This window comes from Calidris pugnax, unplaced genomic scaffold (assembly GCF_001431845.1).
Source record: "Calidris pugnax isolate Ruff unplaced genomic scaffold, ASM143184v1 scaffold209, whole genome shotgun sequence".
Taxonomy (NCBI): domain Eukaryota; kingdom Metazoa; phylum Chordata; class Aves; order Charadriiformes; family Scolopacidae; genus Calidris; species Calidris pugnax.
In genome coordinates this window covers 2,736,587-2,748,644 of record NW_015090978.1, presented here as the reverse complement: position 1 = coordinate 2,748,644, position 12,058 = coordinate 2,736,587, and the positions used below count along the sequence as shown (strand labels likewise).

At 38.4% G+C, this 12,058-nt stretch overlaps 1 protein-coding gene across 1 annotated transcript in view; it reads right to left on the bottom strand.

The window, feature by feature from the left end:
• The window catches only part of DTWD2 (DTW domain containing 2), a 68,454-nt gene extending 66,119 nt beyond the window's left edge, over nucleotides 1-2,335 (bottom strand). Inside the window, exon 1 of the mRNA XM_014953424.1 lies at nucleotides 2,259-2,335. Within this exon, the coding sequence (XP_014808910.1) occupies nucleotides 2,259-2,335 (77 nt within the window). The remainder of the gene's footprint in view (nucleotides 1-2,258) is intronic.
• Between the last annotated feature and the right edge of the window lie 9,723 nt (nucleotides 2,336-12,058).

Sequence of the window (12,058 nt, the reverse complement as noted above, 5' to 3'; positions counted from 1 at the left end):
AAGATCTATGCTGCCTTTATTAAAAGCTCTAAGTTGTGCAGCGCTCTCATGTGACCATTTCCCAAGGCAAGTAAGTAACCTTTTTGCCTGACCAATTAAATCATAAATAAGGACAAACAAGTAAGTTTTGTGATTTTTTTAACCTGGAATGTTCGTGGCAGCTTTACAAGGTTAATCTGAATGTATTAAGAACAACAAATGTCTTCCAATGCTATAACGGAGAAAAGATACAAAGAAGAAAAGAACAAAATATCCAATCCACCCTGTATATTTTTGTAACTTAATACATGGAAGCAGACCTTGGCAGGCAGCTTCCTTGCAAATAACTGAAATTAACAATCAATAGGAGAACACTCTTTCAACTGTTTCAGCTGTTTACATTGAAGTTGGCTGTGGTTTCCACTGTAACTAAAAGGAGTAAATAAAAAAATAGCATTTAGCTTATGCAGCACTGCAGTCATTACAGAAAGGCCAGGAAAGCCAAAAACTAATGAGGATGAGATTGTTGACATTTTCATGCATCTTGGCTCTACAGTCTGGCAAAATAGCTGGCACTCTGACAAGCTTGATGCCAGCCAGTTAGCGGAGCTTTAAATTTGTTGAAGAAGGTGAAGCAGTAATGGCATTTAAAGCAAGCCATTGAGATACTAAGATTAAGAAGTTAAACTGAAGTTTTACGTTGCCAGCTTTATAATTCCCCGTCTGTCTCAGAAGTTTAGAGGCTGTCACAAGAAAAGACAAACCAGAAAAAATCTGTAAACAAAAAAGTCTTGTACAAAACCTCAGAATTTCCCAGGCAACAAAGGAACCCACCAAATCAAGAAACAAAAGGAGGAAAAAGAAGAAGAAAACACAGCGTCTTGATTCTTTCATCCATTTGCACATATGCAGAGAACACTCCAGTTAACAACATAAAGTTAATACAGAAATATATTTTTAAAGAGCACATGAAGTTCCTAAATTAATGCTTCTTAAGTTAAATGAGGTCTGTAGATATCATTGGCTGAAGATGATTTTTTTTGCAACACTACAGAAACATATTTGTTTGAAGGTTTGGTTCAAAGTGTTGTGTTTCCCCAAATACTTGTTATTATTTTAGCCTTTGAAATATTAATTATAAAATGAGAAATTGTGCTGTTGGCTTTATATGATAAAGTTTAGTCCAGCTATGGTTTACTTAGGTTGACATGCAGCTTGTTTAAAAGATGCTTAAGAAGTGCCTACATCTGAAAATGCTGCAGCAGACCATTTCCAACATAAGAATACAAAATGCTTCTTTGTCAAAAAGAATCTTGAAGTTTTCATTTCTAACTCATCCTTAATATGTCTTTCCACCATGAAAAAGGAGAAATATATGTCTTTCCTTATACATGAAAAAGGAGAAAAGGTGTGAGCAGTTACCTGACTACAATTTGGGTTTTTGCCTATTTCCCTGCAACTACATCGTATATTAGGAAGGTCTGGCCCAAAATACTTCCATTATTGTATTTTCTTGACTAGAACTGAAAATAAAAATCGGAAAACTATCTTAAAGACATGAACTGGAAGAGAGCAGAGGCCACTAAGCTATGAAACAGTCCAGAGGAGGAAGACATGGTCATAACATGGAAAGTATCTGCTGTGTGTCTTCCCTAAGCTGAAATCCAAACGTGGCTGCTCCTGGCAAGCAGTGGGTGCCCTCCCCAGGCAGCACCCAGCCATTCGCCACCACTGCCGGGCTGCACTGTGCCCGCGGACCCCCACTGCTGCACCTGCTCTCAGTCACTCCCATTTCAGCAAGCTTCAAAGTAAAAAATTCCATTCAACATTAAATTTTATTTAATATTGTGAAATGGCATTTTAGCAAGCATTAATACACTCACCAACAATCAGCACTTTTAGCAGTGTGTCAGCTTCTCTTTAGGTTAACCACAAAAAAACTATTTGTTTTAATGTATATGTACACAATTACTCACAGATTTCATTACATTTTTATACAATTTGGGAGACAAATCAGTCCGGTGCATTGCTAACATCTGTATCTCCATACACACGAACCCGGTACATTAGAGAAGCATTAGCATGGCCTAAGAGAACTTTCCTTCTGCCTCCTACTCAGCCTGTTTTCAGCAGAGCAATAGGGTTCTCCCAAAGCAATAAAAGCCACCACACACAGAATTCAATGGTGATTCTCTGCTAGCACCAAGCTTTCATTTCAATCCGGAAGCAGAACAAAAATATGTTACACATGGAATCTGGACTTTTGTACAGCAGACTACCTCTTCGACCTGCCAGGACTAGCTGGCAGGGTCGGCTCTCTAGCCTGGGGTCTGCTAGGCTTGCTAGCCCCCTGCATGCCTGCCCAAAATGCCTCTCCGCAGAGGCCTCTCAGAAATTGTGTCTAACCGGCCCTTCTCGCCCTCTCCTTGTAGTCTGGCACCACGGCATGAGGGTACACAGCCTCTTTTGCACCCCGGGTGGAATACAGTGAACACTGCAGGGAGCCAGGGGAGAGGCAACTTAAGAATCTCGGGTGTGAAGACACTGCTAGCTGGAGCTTGTGACAGTACAAGCATTCAGTGGCTCAAACAGCAACTCAAGCTGTTTAAATGCAGCCTACACACCTGGAGTTAAATTACCTAAAAGCTTCATGAATTGTTGTTTTGTTATTGTTGGTTTCTTGGTTAGAAAAGGAGAATTGCAAGCTTTCATTAAGGGCTACCTTGCAAGAATCTACACAAGAATAAAAACTTCTAACACTAACTTTCCATGTCATATATTTTTTTTCAGTTTTGACTTGAAGATAGTTTAAGTTACATCCACAGCATTTGCTTGCTCCAAAAACACAGACCAAAACTATCTCCACATAAGCAATAGGATTTTGATACTTGAAATTTAGGTCTACCTATGCAACTTTACCTTATTGAATATAGTATTCTAAAGACAGAGCCTACTGGCATGTACGTTTTATTTGCTAGTAGCAAAACAAGTCTGAATCCTAGCTTGAAACAAGCAGAAGATAAAGAAGAGTTAAATTAAAAGCTCAATTCCACACCAAATGAAGTCAGAAGTGAATTCTGCCATTGATTGTTTAATGAAAGCAGGCTCAGTACCCACACATCTTTCAGAAGTTAAAAGAATAGCAAAGTTTTTGTATCTTTCAATCCATGCAACAATGCTACATCCTGTCACTTAGAGGTATGAATTTAAGCTTTCTTCCTTTCACAAATCACAAAGAAAAAAAAAAAAGAAAGCAATCAAATGAAAGTATTGTTATGCTTCTTTTTGGTAAGACAGATCAATACACAATAGAAAGCCCATTCCAGTCTATATTTAGCTTTAACATAGAAAGTGGATGTGTTCTGTCAGATACAACTTACTTAAAGAATACATACTCCTGTTAAAAGGAAAATCTACTATTCTCTGCAGTTTATCTTCAACTGAATGCAAGCAAAAAACACAGTTAACAGAGCTTCATACGATGAATAACCAACGCTAGGAAAGTGGTTAAATATTAAAGAGAATCTTCAATTAAAGTCTTCTAGTGTACTATTCACTTCTTCTGCCACAGATGGTAAAAGAATGGAGTTGTATTTATACATTCAGAAAACTTCAGTAAAAATCAACACTACACCACCATCTGAAAGAAAGGCAGTGTGTAAGCAATGTTCTATTCAGACTTCCCTTAGCTCTGAGAGTATTATAAAAGCTACACTACACTCTAGCGTCCTTTTTCTGAATAGCAGGCACTTCTGTCGGACATACTTTGATTTCGATCTAGCATCAATCTTATTAAAAAACAGTCAAACGGTTTCCTGGTATAATGCAATGAAATAAGGTATTTTATAGCAGTATATATGTTATTAAACAATAAACATTTATTATATATCATTAAAGCGTGTTCATTTTTACTGAAAACAGAGTATTTTATTTATTTAACCAGGCATCAAGTTCATTAAGTTATTCTAAAGCTTTTTGGGGGATACAGTAAGATCCTGCTTTTAAGGCCTACAACCAACTAAGCACAAGTGCTGCTAAATGCAGAATACAGCATCACTACACCAAACCCCAGAATAATACTGATTTGTAACCAAATGACTACTCAAGGCGCATTGCAGGCAGCATTTCTTAGGAAAAATACCTTACAATACTACTTTCTTTTGAATAAGAAACGTAGAAGTCTAGACGAACCTTTCCTGTGTAGCTTGGAAACTCAAGTTTTATAACTAATGTAGTATATTTGGCAAGCATGCTCATAAAAGTTAGCAAAAACAAGGTTAGACTGCACCTAAGTACATCATTAAGAGACTGACAGAAATGACATGGACAACAAAAGTACAATTTTGTGCTGAGAAAATTAGCATTGCCTGGTCTGAGAGGCCACTGGTATTAACTTAGATACAGCACAACAGTTCAAAGCTATAAACAGACTCATAAAATAATTCAGATTGGAAAAGACCTCTGGAGGTCACCTAGGCCAGATTTCCTCTCAAAGCAGGAATAATTTCAAAGGCCTTGAGCAACCTGATCTGAGCACTTCCAAGGATGAAGACTTCAGTCTCACCAGGCAACCAGCTCTAGCATTTAACAACTCTCACAAAGAGTAGTTTGTTTTTTCTGAAGTTGAAACACAGCTACACTCCCGTTGAAACAGCTGGGACACACTGGACCTTCTGCCACAAGGGCACAGTGCTGACCCCTGCTCAGCCTGCTGCCCACCTCGGTGCCCTGGTTCTTTGTTGCAGACTGGTCCCCTCACCAGCCAGCACGCAGGCTTGCAATGCTGCCAGGGCTTGTCCAGCCCTGGGTGGAGGGTTTGAATTTCCTGAATTTCATGAGGTCCCTAATGACAAGACAATTTGTCAATGTGTCTCCAAATGGCAGCTCTATCCTCCTGCAGTTCTGCAACTGCTCCCCCCATGTTGGTGTCACCTGCAAGCCTGTCGTGCATACCTTCTACCCCACCAACCTGGTCACAAGGAACATGTTCACCAGCTCTGCACACAGCATAAACCCACATGAAAACTTCTCCTAAGCAACTGTCTCCCAGACTTTGAACTGTCGACCACTTGAGCTCAAAAGTTGAGTCAGCTCATTGTTCACTTTGTAGCCCCATTCATCTAGCCATATCTTCTCAGCTTGACTACTAAGCTACCATGGAAAACCATCAACCACTTTCCTAATATTTTTATCCACTCATATGAATGTAACCACTACTATTTCAAAACCTGTAACCATGGTTAGATGTTATTAAAACTATTAACCAGCAGGCAGGCATGCTGTTTTCCTTTCTTTCCCCTACGTCCAATTATTTCTGTGGTACATGATTTCATTAGTCCTCTGATAGTGCTGTTATTAAAATTCTCCCGACTCCCCTTAAAACTGTTACATAATCTATATTTGCAAACATGAACAGACTGTGAAATCAAAGCAGTAGCTTGTAACAGAATGATATTAAAAGATAACTAACTTAATAGGGTTTGATGCACTGTTATAAATGTCAAAGACATTACCGAAGTAGTTTGATACTGATGCTCTAGGATATTTAGGTGTCTAGATGCCTTTGAAACTACTTTAGTTTAAAACACATACATACCTATCAGAATTTCTCCTTCAGTTTTGTCATCCATGAAGGGTCTACACATATAAGAAAGTGTGTTGTACTCAATGGTTTGTTTTTTTTAATCTACTTGGAGATGCCATGTTCTAAAAGGCACTTAAAATCAACTAAATGCACTGTATTGGCTGCTTCTCCTTATATTAGGATTTTCAAAAGACTTGGATGTTCATGGAGAATTAGATGTAGGTCTCCAAGAGAAACAGCCCATCTGGATTTAATTGCTCATCTCTTTGGTATTTTAATGAAGAAATTCCCTAATAAAGGCTACAATTAACAAGCCCTTCTATTAAAAATAGCAAAACACATTTAGACCCTAATGATTTTACAAGCTCAAAACTCTATTTGATGAAAACTCCAATAAAAAGAGAAAAGTTATCAAGTTTCTAATTCAAATCCTAACAGACACTGAGGAAAAAATTAAGGGGCTTATTCCCAAATTGCTTAAGTGTAATATTGAATTCAGAACTACCAGGAAAAACTGTTCCATACATTATAAATCTGAAACGGACCACTACTGTTGTCTCATACAAGTAACAAATCGTAAGAACACCCATATCACCCTTTTTGAGTACCCTTCTTTATAAAAGACCACTCTTATGATCTACCATTTTCTAGCAGCTAAGAATATAAACCAGTGTTAACAAAACTAGCAATTGTCAGTCACTGTACCCTCACAACAGTCTGACCTCATCTGTGATCAGCTTCTCTGGCAGTGGATTTCTCCAGACTGTTTGACTTCCTTAAATCCACAAACTGCAGGTGCTTTATTTAAGGTAAGGACCATTTTCCTTCAACCATCTGAGGTGAGCATCAAATGCATAGTTCCTGAATATTTCATATTCATTCCAATTTGCTCTGTTTATTCTCTCCCTAGTGCACAATTCATCTACTTTGAATTTCATTAAACTGGACTTTTGAAAGAAATAGAAATATTGAACTGCTAATACTAACCAGAAATACAGGGAAGAATACCTATTCCATGACACCATAAGAAAATGATAATATTTTATAACAAACTTTGAAAGGTTATGTAAGTAGATATTGTCAATTCATACAAAAAGTGTGCTTTTCAAGGCGCTCCTAAAACCTAAGAAGCATGCACATTCATTTTCCTTTAAAATCTCTAACATTTGGATAATATTTGATTGGCTGTTTAAAAAAACAAACAACAAACTCAGAAAATTGTATTATTGATCATTAACAGTATTTTCATAGAATCACAGAATGTGTTGGGTTGGAAGGGACCTTTAAAGGTCATCATCTAGTCCAACCCTCTGCAACAAGCAGAGACAACTATAACTAGATCAGATTGCCTGGGGCCTCATCAAGCCTGACCTTGAACACCTCCAGGGATGGGGCCTCCACTGCCTCTCTGGGCAACGTGTGCCAGTGTCTCACCACCCTCATTTCTCACAATTGAGAAAAACCTGTAGAAAGAAAGATCAGTCACAGCAAGTATTTGGCTCCTCATCAGGTAAGAAAAAAATCCAGTTAAATTTACAACATAAATCATCTAATGTTTACTACTGTTGTGCCAGAACAGCCATAGGATGAGGCCTCCAGGAATCATTTTGTCTGTTTTCTTTACACACTGCCCAGCAAGACAAAAAATTAAGTGCAGCAAGGACACATTCTCCTTTATGTGACAATGCCAATACAGCTGGGCATTCACGAGAAGACAAACTTGAGATTAAGTGAAAACCATCTGTTACAGGCAGTTTGCAGGTCTTCAGTATTGACATAGAAGTTTAATAGCTTTAGGAACCAAGGACAAAAATTTAAAAAGAAGCTCTTACCAGAGATGATAGGCATAATTGGTATAACTCAGAAGCGGTACATAGAAAGATGGAGGGAAAAAACCAGCTGAGGACTACGTCTTAGAAGCCAAAGAAGAGCTACACTTCCAGTAACACCAGAGGCAACTACCAGGCTGACATATCTAGGAGCCTGAAGTTGGGTTACTTGTTCCAAGTGGAAAGGATTACAAACTTGGACAAAAAGCATTTCATCATAGCTTGTGGAGCAAAAGCACAACCCTGGTAAAGCTATAAAAGAGCCAAGAGAAAACTGAATCAGAAGACAGTACTTGACTTAGAAAATGAGAAAGTGACACACGGATGCATTACAAAGGGTAAATCTGGATGGGAGATCAGATGAAAAACAAACATTAAAAGGAGGAGAGAAGACTGCAACAACCACCTTCCACAACTGAAATGGAGGACAACAAAGAAATATTTATAAATGAAAGGCAGCCAAAAAACCTCCAGGTGGAAGAACTCAGATGACCCTTAATAATCCATTCCCTGGGGAAGGCAGGGAAAAAAACCCTAAGAAACTCTAGGGATACAGATTAAAGAAGGGAAGGAGATTTGAGTGGTGCACCTGAAGTGACAGGAAAACTTGGGTTTGGAAAAATGAAACTCAATGAGCTTGGGGCGGGGCGGGGTGGGGGGAAAGAAAAAAGGAATAAAACTCAAACCATGAAACCATGGGGTAACTGAAGAAGAACTGGAGTGAAGTAAGACTACATCAGTCACGGGATGTTCAGACAAGCTCTACAGTATTTGAATGTCATAAGCAATTCTGACATACATCAGGGCTGCATTTCCTCAAAAGGAAATACCATTCTGTTCCATAGCACAACATTCCAGAAGAAGTTCACCTATGCCTATTTCTAATTCCATCTTCAGAAACTACGTGAAAAACCACAAAATTGGCTGCACTTAAACGAACTCTTATTTGCGTATATGGATAGTCTTCAGCTATCACCTACTTTTGCAACTATCCCAGCACGAAAAGTAAAATACCTATTTTAAATTTTTTTTTAGGTTTTTCCTTTTTATTATGTTTACTAAGATCAATAGCAATTCTTGTAAAGGAACCATTGGTATTTTTAGTATTCTTTATGGTTAAATTCAGAAGGCTTGATCAACGTTGAAACATCTTTGGCTTCTCTTACAATAAACTACCATCCCCAAGGCAAAGTTGCGCTTTGTGTAATTACAGAAAAGCAGATCAAAGGTACCAGAGTTGCCTTAATTAACACGGTTATTCTCTACTGCAGTTCTCATCTCTGATTGTGCTCCTACTACCCTATAGTTACACTTAGTTAAAAGAATGTGGCCTGACATACCCTTTTAAAATTATTTTTATTTTAAAGTCAGCAGATCAAAACAATGCTAGTTGGCCAAGCACAAAATAAGTGGCCTAAAAAGGTCACTACTCATTAATGTGATCACAATATAATAGGAAATGAATAAATCCCATTGAGATTTAGCCTAGGAAAAAGCAGTAACATTCAAGTCATGAAAATTTTTAATTGATCAACAGTTCTGGCACCACTCATTACTGGTAATACAGGCCAAAGAAATAACAGCATGAGAAATTACTCTGGATATATTAACTGCTAAACACAGAATAAAAATAAACTGAAACCACTGGCCAATGTTTAGCTTGATATTTATAATTCTAAATAACAGAAGCCACAGATTTTAGCATATAAACTACAATAACTTAAGGCAACATTAATAAAACTTTGTTAAGATTATATGGAGCACTGAACTTGAGACTATTCTAATGCTTTGTAATTTTTCCACTTTAACTCTAGCTTTTCTTCCTAAAATATGGTACGGATCACATATATATATTAGTTTGCCCATTTCAAACAAGTTACAGCCTCAACTGTAGTTGGTAAATTCTACATCTATTTTACTATTAAGTACATAATTCCAAGAGTCCCTCTTAAGATTCCTTAAAACTCCTTGAGAATATTCTACTGAAAATAAATTAAAAACTCAAAAGATATATATCTGTATGAGAAAAAAAAAAAAAAGGTAATTCTTGAATGGTAGAGACTTCCAGGCTTGTGTACTCTTGCTTTCCACACTCTCAGCCCAATTAAAATTTCTTAGCTTCTTCAGAAATGCTGACATATTACTGCATAAATATCTCTGCTACTCTAATGACAGGAAAATCTACATAACTATTTAATGCTGAAATAAACTTTCACAGTTTGTAAAATAGATTTCTGCAGTTGCAAAAATAAGCATTTATTGATAAATAATTCTGCATTAGGCTGTAAAACCTTTAATAAATGTTTTCCCCTTGATGCACATGTTCTTAAATATAGAACTCAAAACTCAAAATGTGGTCTTGTAGCTGAATTCTCTGCTGGCCAGTTAAGTACAATCAACTCCAAGTCTGGGAGCAGGCAGACCAATAGCACCTCCTTGCTTAAGAGCTTAGCTCACCTTCTAGCTTTCTAAGGACACCGCTTCTCTATGTGACTATTCAGATGCCCAAGCTAGTTGTGACTGCATTAATCAAGTAACAAAAAGAATAAAGTCATAGCAACAGAGCTCTTCCTCATGTCACTCATGTTTGCTAAAGGTTTACAAAGCCCCAAAGCACAGTCAGACACCTGATTGACACCAAGGTCTCTCTTCCCCTCTCAGTTGCCTATATGCTTATGGAAACTGAAATAAATGTACATCTTTATCCTTCTGTACCAAACTATACACGTATTTGAAACTACTTATATAAAAAAATCACTAAACATCAGGAATAAACACTTATTTTATATTCATAGTAAGGCAACAAGAAATCTTTGCCAATAGTGACAGTCATTTTTTGAAGAAACACTACATAGAGGTGACATGACCTGTAACTATTTTATCAGGCTCATCTGTGTTGAAACTAGCTTTAAAAAGTCTCATGAATTCATCAGTTCAGGAAATTCTGTCCCCGTAATTGGATGATATGTTGAAAAACCCACTGACAAAATAAACAACAGTAATTAGCAGCATCCCACAAGCACTCTAAAAGAACTCACGGTTCAATAGCTGAATAAGGAATGACAGTGCATTAACTCTCATTCAACAGTTCCATTGCTCTTCAGGGCTAGAAACAGCAAATGTAAAAAAAACACCTCAAAAAAAATAAGAATCTGCAACAAATCAAACAGCTAATGTAAGCCACAACTACACTTAAGAATATAGTTAGTGAACACTTACAAAAATACATGATTTACATGAGAAGAACTGGCATGGCTTTTGCAAATGAAAATCTTGCTTTTCAAAACTATTTAAGGTCTTTGAAAGATTCAACAAATGAGGGTGAGGGTGCTGTAGTTGTCAAAAATCAACTTTGGCTTTCCAAGAGGCTTTTAACACAGTCTCTTACCAAAAGGTTGCTAGCAAACTAAGCAGCCATAGCACGAGGAAGGGTTCATATAAGAATAAGCAGAACCACATTACCTGAAGTATAAATCTCTGGCTTGCTAACACTTCAAATACTGTGTCCAAAAGAGGAAGGTAGAAGGCAGAACCAAAATAAATTAAAAGGTGATTAATGCCGCTTGGGGTTTGAGGTGTCTTCTTGTGAGCCCAATGTTGTGGATACAAAAACTGTACAGGGGTTTAAGGAGGACTGGAGAAACTCACAGAAGGGAAAAAAAAAATAAAGAACCACACCCTACTGCAGTATATTAAATAAACACAAAACTACACCTGGCTCAAGAAGCCCTGAGATAAAACTCTGGAAAAAAAGAGGACAGCAAAAGGAAGTATCATACATCTGCTCGGTTTTCATCCTTGGGCATTAACTACTGCCCATGTTTAACTTTTTTATAGTTAACATTTACAGAAATGATATACACACGGAATATGTATCTTTTATGACGAACTCAAACTTGGATATCAGAACTTTTGCATTAACAGCTCTGCTAATAAACCTCATCAACTCTTTTAGAGGAGCATTTAAAAGATTTATTTACAGGAACCTCAGCAAAAAACAAAAAAGCTCCTGAACTCAGAAGCTATATTTAAAGAGATGATAACTGCAAACAAACTTGTATTCTTTTCTACTTTTTGTTGTTGTTGTTGTTTTACCGATGAACAGAAACGTGAAACCAATACATCTACTGGAATTTCTTTTTTTCTTTGGCCGTTTTGCATGAACTTTAGAGAAGTTCAGGAGCAAGGACTGACTGCAGGGGGAGGACACAGCGCCGGGTCACAGACTCACATCCTTCCACCCTCCCCAGGTGTCACGGAGGCAGCCTGGGGTAGGACAGAGAGCCTGGGGGTCTAACCGAGTACAGACAGACTTACCCAGAACCAGAGAATTCTTTTTAAAAAAAAATTAAATTAAAAAAAATAAATTTTAAAGCGTTTACACCGCAGCCAGCCTCCCTGAAACCCCCCCGGGCAGGCCCCTCCCCGCCTGCCCGCAGGGAAGGCGGTTTCCTGAGGTGAAAAGGCGGCCGGGTGGCCCGAAACCCCCCTCCCGCCCCCTCGCTCCATAACCAGCCCCGTTTATCCCGATCTCCCCGCCGCCCGCCCCACCGCCTCCGGGACGCGCCGCCCCGGGCCCTCAGCGCAGCCTCCCGAAGAGCGGGGCGGGGCGAGGGCCGGCGGGGCCCACCGGCTTCTCTACGGCCCAGCCCCGCGTGGCACCCGC